The 14825-nt window shown below is 39.5% G+C and overlaps 1 protein-coding gene across 2 annotated transcripts in view; it reads right to left on the reverse strand.

Annotated features, from left to right (window-relative positions):
• The window catches only part of RBM6 (RNA binding motif protein 6), a 104067-nt gene that overhangs the window by 63023 nt on the left and 26219 nt on the right, over positions 1-14825 (reverse strand). Inside the window, exons 3-5 of one of the 2 annotated variants that reach the window (XM_040628783.1) lie at positions 12388-13666; positions 10881-10970; positions 9378-9447 (exon numbers count right to left, since the gene is read on the reverse strand). In XM_040628783.1, coding sequence (XP_040484717.1) covers positions 9378-9447; positions 10881-10970; positions 12388-13666 — 1439 coding nt within the window. Of the gene's footprint in view, positions 1-9377; positions 9448-10880; positions 10971-12387; positions 13667-14825 lie in introns of those variants that run through there. The other variant, XM_008703769.2, reaches the window with a different exon arrangement.

Below are 14825 nucleotides of genomic sequence, written 5' to 3' on the forward strand. Positions count from 1 at the left end.
GGATCATGACCTGAGCTGAAGGCAGGCGCTTAACAAACAAAGCCACCTTGGCGTCCCAGGTGTTATTCTTTTTCTAAGCCTGTTGACTCTGAAAGTCCTATGCTTGTCACGCTCTAGTGACTTTAGGATTAGAAATAACTGAGTATTTTTTGGACGCCTGGGTGCCTTAGTTGGTTGGGCGTCTGCCTTTGGCTTGGGTCATGAACCCGGAGTTCTGGGATCAGGTCCCGTGTCGGGCTCCTTGCTCAGCAGGGAGCCTGCTTCTCCCTCTGCCTGCCGCTCCCCCTGCTTGTACTCTCGCTCTCTCTCTGAGCACTCTCTCTGGCAAATAAATAAATAAAAATCTTAGAAAAAAAAGAAAAGAAGTAACTGAACATTTTTCATCAAGTTATCCAGAGTGGTAAACTTCAACCTTTCAGCCAAAAAGAACCCATGATGCATAAGAACTCCCAGATCCCTTCAAAAAAAAAAGTGATTTATAAGGTACTGTGGCCTATTCAGGTGAGTACAGAACACTCATTCCATACACCCATTTTCCACAGAAACTGAAACCTCTAAGGTCAAAGATTACAATGGTTGTGATCACCAACATATCCTCTGCATCTCAACATGCTATAACTATTGGTTGGATAAATCAAAAAACAAACAATAACATTCTCTAGTAGTTTCAAAGGTAGAGCCACACGCTAATCAGAATGGCAGATAATTGGCAGGTAACACCAAAGAATGAACCATAAGCTTTTCAAGGTTATAGGGTGCGGTTTTATTTTTAAAAGATGAAAATATAACATAATGAATTGAACTGAGACTAGGGACAATCAATTATGAACTCTACCAGTAAGGTATTGTAAGTACCAGTCAGTCAGTAGGTCATTAATGTCTACGCTGAAGCTCTGTAAATATTCTATATACTCATGAAAATGCTTTTAAGAAATCAATCTTTATATGACCTGTCAACCAATTTTTAAGGCTTATTTTCTAAAACTGGGATGTAATTTATACCATAAAATACACGCTTTTAAAGTGTATAATTCAGGGGCACCTGGCTGGCTCTGTAAGTGGAGCATGCAACTCTTGGTCTCAGGACTGTGAGTATGAGCCCCATGTTGGGTGTAGAAATTACTTAAAAATAAAATTTTAAGGGGCGCCTGGGTGCCTCAGTCCGCTGGGCATCTGACTCTTGGTTTCAGCTTGGGTCATGATCTCGGGGTGGTGAGACCGAGCCCCGCATCAGGCGCCCCACACAGCGCAGAGTCTACTTGTCCCTCTTCCTCCCTACACCCCAAATAAAAATAAAATCTTAAAAAAAAAATCTTAAGAGCTGCCTGGTCAGTTAGGTGTCTGACTCTTGATTTTGGCTCAGGTCATGATCTCAGCATTGTGAGATGGAGCCTGTGGCAAGCTCTGTGCTAGGTGTGCAGATTGCTTAAGATTCTCTCTTTCCCTTTCCCTCTGCCTCTCCCACCCTTCTCAAAAAATAAAAAAATCTTTTTTTTTTTAAAGATTTTATTTATTTATTTGACAGAGAGCCAGCCAGCGAGAGAGGGAACACAGCAGGGGAGTGGGAGAAGAAGCAGCAGGCTCCCAGCGGAGGAGCCCGATGTGGGACTCGATCCCGGAACGCCAGGATCACGCCCTGAGCCGAAGGCAGACGCTTAACGACTGCGCTACCCAGGCGCCCCAAAAATAAAAAAAAAATCTTAAAAAATAAAATAAAGTGTACAATTCAGTGGTAAATTTACAAAGTAGTGTTACCATGACCACTACGTAATTCTAAGAAGACTTACATGTAAATCAGATGGAAGACCTAAATGCTAACATAAGAAACATGGAAGCAGGTAAAAACTGCTTTAATTTATATTTTGAGGGTAGATAATTTAAGCTAGAAAGGGTGAGCACAGATCAGACGTTCTGGTGCAAGGAGAAGTCAAAAGAAGAAGCCAATGTATTTTCATATCCTATAAATAGTTTGTATGTATGGCCTCTATCTTCTGCCCATTGAAGGTAATTGTATAATGCCTTTTCCACCGTGGACTGAAGCTGGGAGTCAACAGGCTGCTGCACTATTCCCCTAATTAGTGACCCTTTTATTCTTGCTACTCAAGCAGAAAAAGCTCTTCCATGAATTCTACTAAACACCCAAAGGCACAGGAAGCCCCATACAGACTTATATAACCTAGAAGACTCAGCCAAAGCCACCTGAGCATTTAGCCAAAGGGACATATAAGAACTACGGAAGCCAGGAGCAATTCTACCTAGAGAAGAGTGAGGAACTTGGAAAAGCAGGAAGCTGACAGAGGGCTAGAGTTCAAACACCTTCCCCATCTCAGAAAGGCAAATTCCATCTCAGCTAAATAGCTCTAGGGAAGAGTAAATGACCTACCAATTAAAGCATCTGCTCTTCGCTCTCATGCTATGTTCCCATGCTATCTCTTCTATCTTCAGATGTTACATGTAGTTTAGGTAGAGATCTCCAAGACGACACAGTCTACCATGCAAAAACCACCAAGGTGGTGGTCCTTGTTTCTGAAGAAAATGATATCTTGGGTGGTGAAGACGTTCCATTATCAGATCTAGAATGAAACTTCCGGGGCACCTGAGTGGCTCAGTTGGTTAAGCGTCTGCCTTCAGCTCAGGTCATGATCTCAGGGTCCTGGGATCAAACTCCACGTCGGGCTCTCTGCTCAGCAGGGAGTCTGCTTCTCCCTCTCCCTATGTGCGCTCTCTATACCCCCCAAATAAATAAATAAAATCTAAAAAATAAAATAAAATTTATAGAATGAAACGCCATACCCAAAAGCCCCAAGGAAAGGAAGAATGCAGGGAGTCCAGTAAAAGTCAACAATATTAAAACTTCCCTACCAGTGCTGCAGATTACCAAAGTCATCCTTCATAACTTAAGTGGTTTCAACAAAGAAGCTTAAATTGAAGAACGAGTCAGCTCCCAGAATAGAAAATGAGTTTCATCTTAAGTGTCAGGAAGGTTAACTACCCCAAAGAAAAAGGATGCTTTAGTTAAGCCAGTAATCCTAAAGCATTCCTTTCCAAAACAGTACTGGGATTCTACTTTATTTTTTTTAAGATTTTATTTGTTTGTTTGTTTATTATGAGGGGGCAGAAGGGGAGGGAGAAGGATAAGCAGATTGCGCTGAGCATGGAGCCTCACATGAGGCTCAATCCCACAACCCTGAGATCACAACGTGAGCTGAAACCAGGAGTTACAGATGCTTAACCGACTGAGCCACCCAGGTGCCCCAAGACATCCTTATTTTTAAAGCTTTGCCATCTTTGCTTAACGCTCCTCTGTAAACATCCTCCCCAAATGTGGTACCAAACCTATTAAGAAACCCGGCTGAAAACAACAACTTTCCGCAGTTTTAGAAATGTGACAAGTAAATGTGATACTTTTCGATTAGCCTATGGTCAGTTTCCCCCAAAGAACTAAAAATATTTACTTGTCTATTCTATAAATGCCAAAAACACTGCAAAAACATGTGTATTTGCATTTTCCAACTCTATTTTTTCTAAACGACGTTTGGCTATTGTCTTTAGCTACTGCAATACCATAAACTACGCATGTCTCGTATCATCAGTGTCGATCCATTTCACAATGGATTTCTGCCTCCTAAAGTGACAGATTCTCTGGGTTTTTCTTCTTTTCTTAAAACTTCTATTTTATCAACATGGTGGTAAAAACTCAAACCATTTCAATTGTGAAAAATGAAAGGATATGATGTAAGCCTGTTACCCAGGACCACAGAAACTGTGCCCATTCACTGTGGCCCATACATTATATGAACGCTGACAGACTCAATGCAAGATACTCCTTCTTCCTAACACTCAGCCTTCTAACTTTCCTATGCTAATTAATAAAACAGTACTACAATAATTCTGTAACACTTCAGTCACTATGGAGAATTACTTTCTATGTTTAAATCTTATGAGGAAACAATCCAGAAACTGTATCATTTTTGCTTAAATAATATAAATTCCTTTGGAAAAAGCATCATAGCAAGCTTATATACCGGATAGCATGTAAATCCACCTAAAAACCAAGCACAATTCTGTCTATATTCATAAGTTACAGAAACACTTTGCGGTGCCTGGGTGGCTCAGTCAGTTGGGCATCTGCCTTCGGCTCAGCTCATGATCCCAGGGTACTGGGATCAAGCCCGGCGTCAGGCTCCCTGCTCAGTGGGGAGTCTGCTTCTCCCTCTGCCTCTCCCTCCCCCTGCTTCTGCTCTCTCTCTCAAATAAATAAATAAAATCTTTAAAAAATGGTATTAAAAAAATCTATAGAAACACTTCGAGAATGAGAACATTTACCACCATTCTAAGATCTCTGGAGGAAATATGCTACATAAAGTACAACTAAGGGCATAAAATAGCATCAACCCTGCACTAACTCCTGCCCCAGCTCAGTACATCAGATCTGGTATCAGGTAGGCACGTATTTGCCATGGGCCACCAAAGCACATAAGCATTAGCATTTTTGACTTAAAGAAGGCCCACCTGCTAAGTCTCTTTTAAACTGTGCCAAAAAGTTCTAGAATAAAGAATATCATCAATCTAATACAGTGGTTCTCACAACTCAGGGCACATCAAAATCACGTGGATGACCTGTTAAAGCAAAGATGGTTGGGCCTTGCTCCCAGAGTTTATGATCCGGTAGGTCTAAAGTGAGGCCTGAGAATTTCTATTTCTCTCTCTCTCTCTTTTTTTTTTTTTGGTCAGAGGGAGAGAGAGAGCATAAGCAGAAGGAGAGAGAGAAAGCACGGTAGGCAGAGGGAGAAGCAGGCTCCCTGTTGAGCAAGGACCCAATATGGGACTCAATCCCAGGACCCTGGGATCATGACCTGAGCTGAAGGCAGAGACTTTAACTGACTGAGCCACCCAGCGCCCCGAGAATTTGTTATTTTTAACAAGGTCTGAGGTAGTGCTGACACTGCTGGTCCAGAACCCACTCTGAGAACCATTGCTCTATTGTTCACAGAAGAGGTTCACTGTAGCCCTTATCTTGCAAGATTTCTGCTGATCACTTAACAATAAAATACATCAGTTGTATTGTCAGTTTTTCAACTTTTTATTGAAAATCATTTCCAGGGGCACCTGGGTGGCACAGTCGTTAAGCGTCTGCCTCCGGCTCAGGGCGTGATCCCAGCGTTCTGGGATGGAGCCCCACATCAGGCTCCTCCCCTAGGAGCCTGCTTCTTCCTCTCCCACTCCCCCTACTTGTGTTTCCTCTCTCGCTGGCTGTCTCTCTCTGTCAAATAAATAAATAAAATCTTAAAAAAAAAAAAAGAAAGAAAGAAAGAAAGAAAGAAAGAAAATCATTTCCAAGTTACAAAAAAGTTGCAAGAATAATAGCACAAAGAACACACGCATGGACCTGTTACCCAGATTCAGCTATTGATATATTTTGTTGTCTCTACTGTATCATTACTCTCTTCCTCCCCTGTCCATATACATCAAATATTTTCCCCTAAACCACATGAGAGAAAAAAAGCATACACCATGGTCCTCCACCCCTAAAAACTTCAGTGTGTATTTCCTAATAAGGATGTTCTCTTATATGAATACAGTAGTTACCAATTTCAGTGAATTTAACATTGATACACCACTACCACAATCCATACAGAGAACAGTTTCATTGTGCCCAAAATTCCCCTCATGCTTCCACTTTACAGTCGACTCCTCCCCCAACACCCTGGCAACCACTATTTTCTATTCCTATCATTTTGCTTTTTCCAGAATGTCACAGAAATGGAATCATATAGTATGCAGTCCTTTTAAAAATTATGATCAAATACATGTAACATAAAATACACCATTTAACCATTTTAAAGTGTGCAATTCATTTAAATACATTCACAATGTTATGCAACCATCCCATCTGGTTCCAGAACATTTCTATCACCCCAAAAAGGAAACCTTATACCCATTAAGCAGTCACTCCCCATTTCCCAGCCCCTGGCAACAACCAAGCTACCCAATCTGCTTTCTTCTTCTATGGATATGCTTTTTCTGGATATTTTATATAAACGGGATCATACAATATGTGCTCTTTTGTGCCTGGCTTCTTTCACTCAGCACAAGGTTTTCAAGATGCATCCAAGTTATAGCATGTATCAGTATTTCATTCCTTTTTATGACAGTGTGTAGCCTTTTCAGTCTGTTTCTTTCACTCAGCATAATACCTGAGATTCCTCCATGTTGTTACGTACATGTGTAGTTTCGTCATTTTTATTGTTGAGTAGTATTCCATTGCATGTACATACCAAAGTTTGTTCATCCAGTCACCAAAAGACATTTCACTCTTGATACTTTTCCCAGGAATGTAATAATTTTACTCAAGGTAATTTACAACTAATGGGGTTATAATATATTTGCAAATGGCAAAAGAAAAACTCAAATATATACAATATATGTAGCTTCAAAATTCCTTATCTATAATTCCAAAATCCCTTAAATATTAAGTTTTTTGGTAAATTTTCAAGTAATTTGAAGTCATTTGGAGACAAATCCTGACCTATAGTATACTGAGTCTCTTCACGGTCTTTATTTAGTCCTCTTAGAATATTCACATATTTTGCTGCAGAAGTATTATTATGACTGATATACATCCCACTGGGGGATATAATTCATATATGATCTATGTACCACATTAACTTTCTGTATTCAGACAAAGTCATAAACTTATTTGATCCCACAGATTTTGGTTAAAAGTTGTGGCCCTGTACTCACACGGCTCCAAATGAAACAAAAATTAAATCAATAATTACCAGAGTCAATGAACAGGTATTAATCTTTTCTCTCCGTTACAGACTGGCTCCCCATTACACCAACTAAATCTGCCCTACAGTCCCCTTCTTATGAGTAATGTCCATCCTGCATGGTCTTTGCAGGTTATCACGCGCCTAAAGAAACTGACCGCCATTTATAAAAGTCACCTCTTTTACTAAAATATACGTACAGTCTTTTAACAAGCAAATGTTAAAAACATTCTTAAAACATTGCTCCAAGGCGTATTCTTCAGCAGATGTAAGGCTGCACTGCTCTGAAACCTAAATGACCCTTTAACGTTCCTCACCTGAGAGGAGAACGCAGCTGCTCTCCATACATATCACAGACACTTACTCATTCCATGCATACTGGGAACCCATCAGTCAGTGCCAGGGAGAGTGGAAAGCATGGGGGTAACAGGAGGGAACAAGACAGAAAAGGCTCCCACTGTCATGGAACTTACTCTCTGGGAGGAATAAGACACACAAAACCACCGAGAAAATATCAAAATGATTGATCCTACGACAACAAACCAGGATATGATGAAAAACAACCAAGGAGTGATTTTGGATTAGACGGTGAGGTAAGGCCTTGAGAGGTGAAACTGAAACCAAGAACTAAATCCCAGAAGACAAGTGAGGATCAGAGGGAAGAACAGTGCAAAGGCCCTGACAGAGAAAGAAGTCTGTATTGATCAAGCCTAGAAAAAGGCTCAGTGTGGCTAGAGCATGATGAGAAAAGTGGACAGCAGTACGGGATGAGGTCAAATAGCCAAGGGTCAGCTCATGCAGGATTCTGTAAGTCAGAACAAAGAATTGCAAATTTCTTCCAAATGAGATGGAAGACCACTAGAGGATTTTAGGCATGGCAGTAACATGATCTGACAGATACCTTCAAAAGTTCATTCTACTTGCCACATGAGATGGATAACATGGGACTGGTAATCCAATTCTCTCATTAAAAAAAGAACCATGTATACATATTTAATACACTGTCACTTCATAGGATAAAATGCCAAGAAAAGATTGTATTTCCTGAAAGGTGATTTTTTTTAAACCATTGTCTTGAATGATTTTACATGAGAATCAATGTCTTTGGTCTGCCAATTATGTTTCTAATTGCTACTACAGCAAGCAAATTTAAGAGCTTCTTCTGTGGACCTTATACATTAATTTAAATATTGCTCTGCTAATAAATCTGACAATATAAAATCAGAGTACTAAAGAAATGAAGAGTTTAAGTTGCTATTTATAACATCAAGACACCTCTACTTTCCTTAATACACCAATACTTAATAAAAACAGTTCATGAAATAAAACCAAAGCTGAGGTTACTGCTGGCAGTTAAAAAGTAACTGCAGCCTATAAATTCTACTTTTAGTTCCTAAAGATAATAGTAAATCAAGAAAGCATGTATGAGACACGTGCAAAAAAAAAAAAAAGACATCAATGTGTAAGAACAACGTAACTACTCTTATGTTTCTACAAATTCAGAATTGATGCTTTTAAAACAAAAAAATAATTAGTTTTCTGAAAAATAATGTTTCTGAGTTTATTCTCAAATTACAGAAAGAAAATATTTCTGGACTTGACAAAAATACCAAATTACTTCAAGCACAAAAATTTATTTTTATGGATAGCTTCCCTCTGCAGAAGCAAACTGAAGAAGCAGCTATCTAGTTAATACAAAGAAATTTATTCCATGGTAAACTGTTTAGAAGTAAACTATATCCTCAAAAATAAAGCATACTCTTACTTGAAGAGTTCTTTAATTTGGACTACTAAAGTTCTAAATTCTGTGAACAGATTAATGATCTACTTTCTTCAATTTAAATTCTGCAAAAGAGATCACTTGAAGATTACCTTCATTTTTAAACCATTTCATATTATGTAGACTAAAATATTAGTCAATACCTTGAGTGCCTAGCATTTCACTTCCATTTTTTTGTAAGACTTGAAGGAACTGATCAAACATGATACTCTAAGACACTAGGTCGATATCATGGAAAGTTTAATCTGCAGTTCAGACCACAGAGCAGAGGTCAAAGAGAAAGCTCTTCTGGATCTATTCATGGGTTTCAACAAAACAGCTGTTGCAGGGCTTCATTCTCAGAGCAAGACAGAAAATTCAAGAAACCACTAATTTGTACAATTTCTCTGGAAAGTTGTAAATTTCACGCTGAAGCAATGAAATGTAAATTTTTAAACACAGTAAGTTTATTAAATCCTACTAGGCTCAAACATAAACTCTCCATCACGATGAAGAACATATACAGCAAGTTTAATGATTATATAAAATATATTCAGGGATAAATGCTGTAACACTAACTTTATATCTTAAACGCTACAACACTCACTTTATATCTCATAGGCACCCAGAAGAACTGGAACATGCATCCTCATTGCCCATGTGTGGACAAACAGCCACAAAGAACCACAGCTAAGACTAAAGTTGGCTGTTATTTGAAGGCATCAACAGGAGGCTTCTGGAAATCTTAACTGTTGTTTCTTAAAAAAACTTTGAGTAGCACATGATGCAGAAATCTGACAAAGACCCTTCCTAGCCCAAGACCACATGCATGTCCAGAAACTCACCTGTGTTATACTCCTTCAACTCCAAGTCCTTTACAGGCATGCCATCAGGAGTCCGAAAGGCATTAAGAATCTGCAAGAACATGGTGTATACACGAATGACATAAATTATCAAACACTGAATATTTAATTTTCCCTACTGGCTTTTATTCTACGTAATTTAAAGCTATCATAACTTTATCAAGACAAAATCAACCCATGTACACTCTAGACATTCAAACCTGTTTATGAGTAGAACATAATTATTCATAAAATTCCTAAGTATATAAAAAAGGCAGAACATAACCATCAAGAACCAAGCTCTGAAATAAGACTGCCTACATTCCAAGCCTCTTTTGCTCTCTCACTATGTAACTTTTCAGTGCCCGGTTTTCTCATCTGTTAAACATAAGATGATGCCCTGGGCTCATGCCAGTCCAGGGCCATGGCACTTAACTCCCTCCACCTAGTGAGTTCTTTTCCCCATCTTCAGATGGACTGCTCTCTCACAGCATTCAGGCCTGGGCTCAAATGTCACTTCCTTAGTGATGCCTTCCCCCCAGTACCCAATCGAAAATAGCCCCTAGCATAGCCCCTATGCTCAACACCTTTACTTTAGTTTCTTTTAGAGCATTTATCACTGCCTGAAATTACGTTTTTTTGTTTACTTTTTTATTATCCATGGAGGCAGTGACTTTACAATATTCACTGCTGTATCATTCAGTGCCTCGCATATGGTTGGTGCTTTGTATTTGAAGGGAATGAGTAAAGAGTACATATTCATAGGATACTGTGATAATTAAAGAACTAATGCTTGTAAGCATCACATAATGCCTAGCACAGAGTAAACACAGTTTGCTCTTCCTATAATAATAGCCTAACCAGGGGCGCCTGGGTGGCGCAGCGGTTGGGCGTCTGCCTTCGGCTCAGGGCGTGATCCCGGCGTTCTGGGATCGAGCCCCACATCAGGCTCTTCTGCTATGAGCCTGCTTCTTCCTCTCCCACTCCCCCTGCTTGTGTTCCCTCTCTCGCTGGCTGTCTCTATCTCTGTCGAATAAATAAATAAAATCTTTAAAAAAAAAAAAAATAGCCTAACCAGATCTTCCTGTAAGTTCAGCCATAATTTACTCAGCCAGTCCTTTAACACTGAAGAGTTTTGCAGCTCCCAGTTTTTACTACTGTAAACAAACTGCACCTTTATGTAGGTAATCCAATCCTCGCTCTTGGATTATGCCCTAAAGGATGATTATAACAGGTCTGAGGACAGCAATCATAAACCTCTCCTCAGTGAGTGAATGTGTAACTGCTGAAATCTAAATAAGGTCTATGGATTGCACCAAAGCCAATTTGCTGGTTTAGCCACTGTACTATAGCAATGCAAGATGTTAACATTGCAGGAAGGACACCCAAAATTTCCTTGTAAATTTCTTCGCACCTTCCTATGAATCTATTAATTTTTCAAAATAAAAAGTAAAAATAATTTAATTGACAAAAAAAGGAAAAAGAAAAAGAAAAAAAGAGCCTTACCTCTTCTTTTGTGGCATTTTCAGGCACCCCACTTAATCGAATAAGCTTGCTTGGTTTTTCCTCATTTGGGCCAGTCCGATAATCTTGATCCTTGAATCCAGAATAAAAGATTACTTCAGAAATAAAAATATGTTAGTGGGCAAATGAAAGTGAAGGTGAAATACAGGTTTTCAGGATCAAATATCAAAATCATTTGCATCATATTAAGATATGAAAAATTATAATTCTCTATTTTTCTGAGTTCCAGAATTTGATTTCAAATCATTAGTATGTAAGCGTGCTAAAATCAAGGCTCACTGAGGAGTCTTGAAAGAGTAAAGCGGAACATTAAGAGAAACAGTACTGAATAGGATTTATAATCAGGAAAAAAAAATTCTCCAAAATATTTTTCACATAAAAAATACATATATATTATATACATATAATTTTCTTTTCCTGAATGAGAAAATAGAAAAAAAATTTTAATCAGGTGCCATTTGTCAAAGATGTCAACTATAAATTTCAACAAAATCAAAAGGCGTCATCTGACCATCTGCATCTGACATCTGCATTTTCCATATTCACAGAAGCCTCAACTCCAACATCCTCTTTTACTCTTTAAAGTGTCCTGATCTGAACAATAAATTATATAGTCAATCACCTCTAACATTCTCAAAATTATATGGTTAACATGTCTTAAGATTACTGTCCAAAATAACAGGCACCTGAGTGGAGATGAGGAAAACCTATTTCAAAAGGTAATATTTGCATTAACCAACTGCAAATTTAATTCTCCTCACTTAGATTATATACAAATAGATTATATATAATATATATTGAAATTCAACATTTAAGTCTATTAAATTACCTGTAAGAAGATACTTGAAAAATTAACATCACCTCCTCATGACTAGGGAAAGACTCCTAGGAATTCTGTATATCCTAAATGAGTTTCAGAAAATGCACCCTACTAGCTGGCTCAGTCAGAAGAGCCTGCGATTCTTGATCTCGGGGTCATAAGCTCGAGTCCCACACTGGGTGTAGAGATTACTTAAATAAATAAAAACTTAAAAAGAAAAAAATGTACCCTAAATAGCCAAAAGGCCTGACTAACAAGAATTGAGAGAACCAACTCCCAAAGACACACTTTCTAACTAAATTATCCCAAAGCATTTAAATCAGCAGCATAAACAAAATAATGAAGAGATAAACACCAAAAGTATGAACTGAGCTGAGAGCCATTGCTCTAGAGGTATACATTCCATTCTTGAATACATATTTTATTTTTTTTTTAAAGATTTTATTTTTAAAAGTAATCTCTACACCCAACATGGAGCTCACACTTACATCCCTGAGATCTAGAGTCACATGCTCTACTGACTGAGCCAGCCAGGTACCCCCATTTTGTTTTTTAATGGTTACAGAAGGAGAGACCCAGGACCAAGGATCCTGGACTCTACACTTCATCCTTCAGAAAAGCCTTAAGATACAACAACAAGCAGAAAAGCAATCTACTCCGTTAACATACCTGAAGGTCCCGCTGGGCATCTCGGGAAGTCTTGCCCTCTGGAAAAGACTTGCTCTGGCCATAGCCAAATATCTGGCTTCCCGGCAGCCTGTGATCTACATCACGGTACTCCATGCTTCTGTAATCAGTGTCTTCCCGGCCAAGAAAATCCAGACCACCTTCCTCTTTAAACACACCAGCATCTGAACTCTGTTGTTCACCTCCAGAAAGCTGTGACTTGTCTTGGTCTTGAAGTGGACTTTGGCTGTTTTGAAAGTCCGATGCAGACTCATGTTCAAAGGCTACATCTTGTTTTTCTCCTTCTCTTGTTTCTGAATGTTCAAATTCTCCCTTCTGAATGCCAAAAGCAGGCCTTTCGGTTGTATGGTCATGTGTGGATTCTTCTCTCTTGTTCACGTTCACACCAGAATGTTCTCTATCTTGTGTAGCGGGTTGTATGTAATCCAAAATATTTGGATCCACAGAGGGCATCTCCCTATCTTTAAACTCCATACAAGGTCCCACCTCTCTGCTCCTAAAATCCTGATCAGTCCTGGACCGGTGTCTACCTCTGAAATCTGAATGTGGCGTATCCCTGTCCCTAAAGTCTAGATCACTAGTACCTGAACCTCGGCCTCTAAAGTCCACCTGTGTTCCATCTTTGTCCCTGAAGTCCAAATCAGACACATCTCTATTTCTAAAGTCAGAACGGGACTGATCTCTGGCCCTGAAATCCAAATCTGATAAATCTCTTCCCCTAAACTCTGTGTGGGATCCATCCCGGCCTCTAAAATCTAAATCGTAAGTGCCCCGGCCCCTGAAGTCAGATGAAGGAGCATCCCGACCTCTGAAATCAACAGTGTGAGCATCCCTGTCTCTGTAGTTCATGTGAGATGTCTCCCTACCTCTATAATCCAGAGAAGTGCCATCTCCACCCCTATAGTCCATAGGTGGTCCTTCTCTATCCCGAAAATCCCCAGAATGTATGTCCCTACCCCTGAAGTCCAACTGTGATGAATCTCTGCTCTGGAAATCAGAAGATGAAAAATCTCCCCCCCTGAAATCATGTCCAGGTCCCTCCCCTCCTCGATAGTCACCATGCGGTCCGTCTCTAGCTCCATAGCTGAAAGAATGCTCCTCTACATTTGCAAAGGGAGGCCCCGAATGCCCCTGGAAATCAAAGGGAAGTGAATCTCTGCCAGGAAAGTTGCCAGAGTGTCTCTCTTGAGCATGACTCTTAAGGGGAGGAGGAGGATAATCCCTGTTCCACCCGGGAGCAAACCTTTCTTCTTGGCTCCCACTGTAGAAACAAAGACAGTGTTATTCATATTGTCCAGAGAGTTTGAAATCTACACACCAGCATATTCTTCTCTAATCACAGCACATTCTTCTGTAAACATTTTTTTTTTTTTGGCAGAGTTCTGTAACAAGGTCCTAGATCTGCAGAAAACAGCAATGTTTTGCTATTTTAAGACGAAGTGGCGGAGTAAACTTTTATGTTCCCATTTCAGAACACGAGGAAAGTCAACACAAGGTTTTCAACATGACTGCTGCAGAAAAAGCTTTCACCCAGTCCTGCAACAGGGAAAATCCGCAACACCAGATAAGCTAGCAATGGTGACACACTACAAAAATTTCCATTTCCTACAGCCAGGGAACTTAGAATTCCAAGATCAACATGATGATTCCTATACATCAAATAAATCAATGCACCATAAATGTATTACAGTAATTTCAGGAGGTGTCTTTCTCATTTCTGCATACAGCGATAACATTCCAAAATATTTGATTACAGCTACAGCATGGACACCACCCAGATCGGAATGGCTGCATGCCCAAAGTGAAGGAACACTGGCTGTAAATCACCAGTAGGAGCACACAAGTATATACCAGCTGAGCATCAGCCTTGGCTGCATCTAAAATCCAGTTTTACAGTGGCTCCACCTAGAAGCGCTCTCACCTGGGTCCTATTATTTTAACTACCCAAGAGTATCACAAAACGTAGCATGAATCATGCCACAAAGCATATGTACATCAACCTAGCCAAGCAACAGCATCTAGGAGCTTAATGCTGAAAGGGACTTAGAGAGAGCATTAGGCTTCAAGTATTATCTCCAGGTCCCAAATGAAGAAGCTGGTATTCCAGATTCTAATGCCTCATTTTAGTTTTTCATAGTAATAAAATATATTTTAAAATAAGCAAAGTATTAAATCACATTCTCAGTTTACAAAACTCAAGAGATAAATTAGAACTGGCCTAGTCTTTCATTCTACCCAATTCCTCCCTTTGCCTAGCCTTCAGACCATTTACATGCTTAGGCTTTGGCAAAAGGGAATTTAAGTAGGCATTTAGATACCTAGGATCCTGAGCTTGAGGGTGAGGGGAGGGTACAAAAAAGGAAAACACGAAATGATCTGAAGGGTTATCTGCTATTTAGCAGTAAAGCAAAAGTATTAGG

The sequence above is a fragment of the Ursus maritimus genome, unplaced genomic scaffold (genome assembly GCF_017311325.1).
Source record: "Ursus maritimus isolate PB19 unplaced genomic scaffold, ASM1731132v1 scaffold_14, whole genome shotgun sequence".
NCBI lineage: Eukaryota > Metazoa > Chordata > Mammalia > Carnivora > Ursidae > Ursus > Ursus maritimus.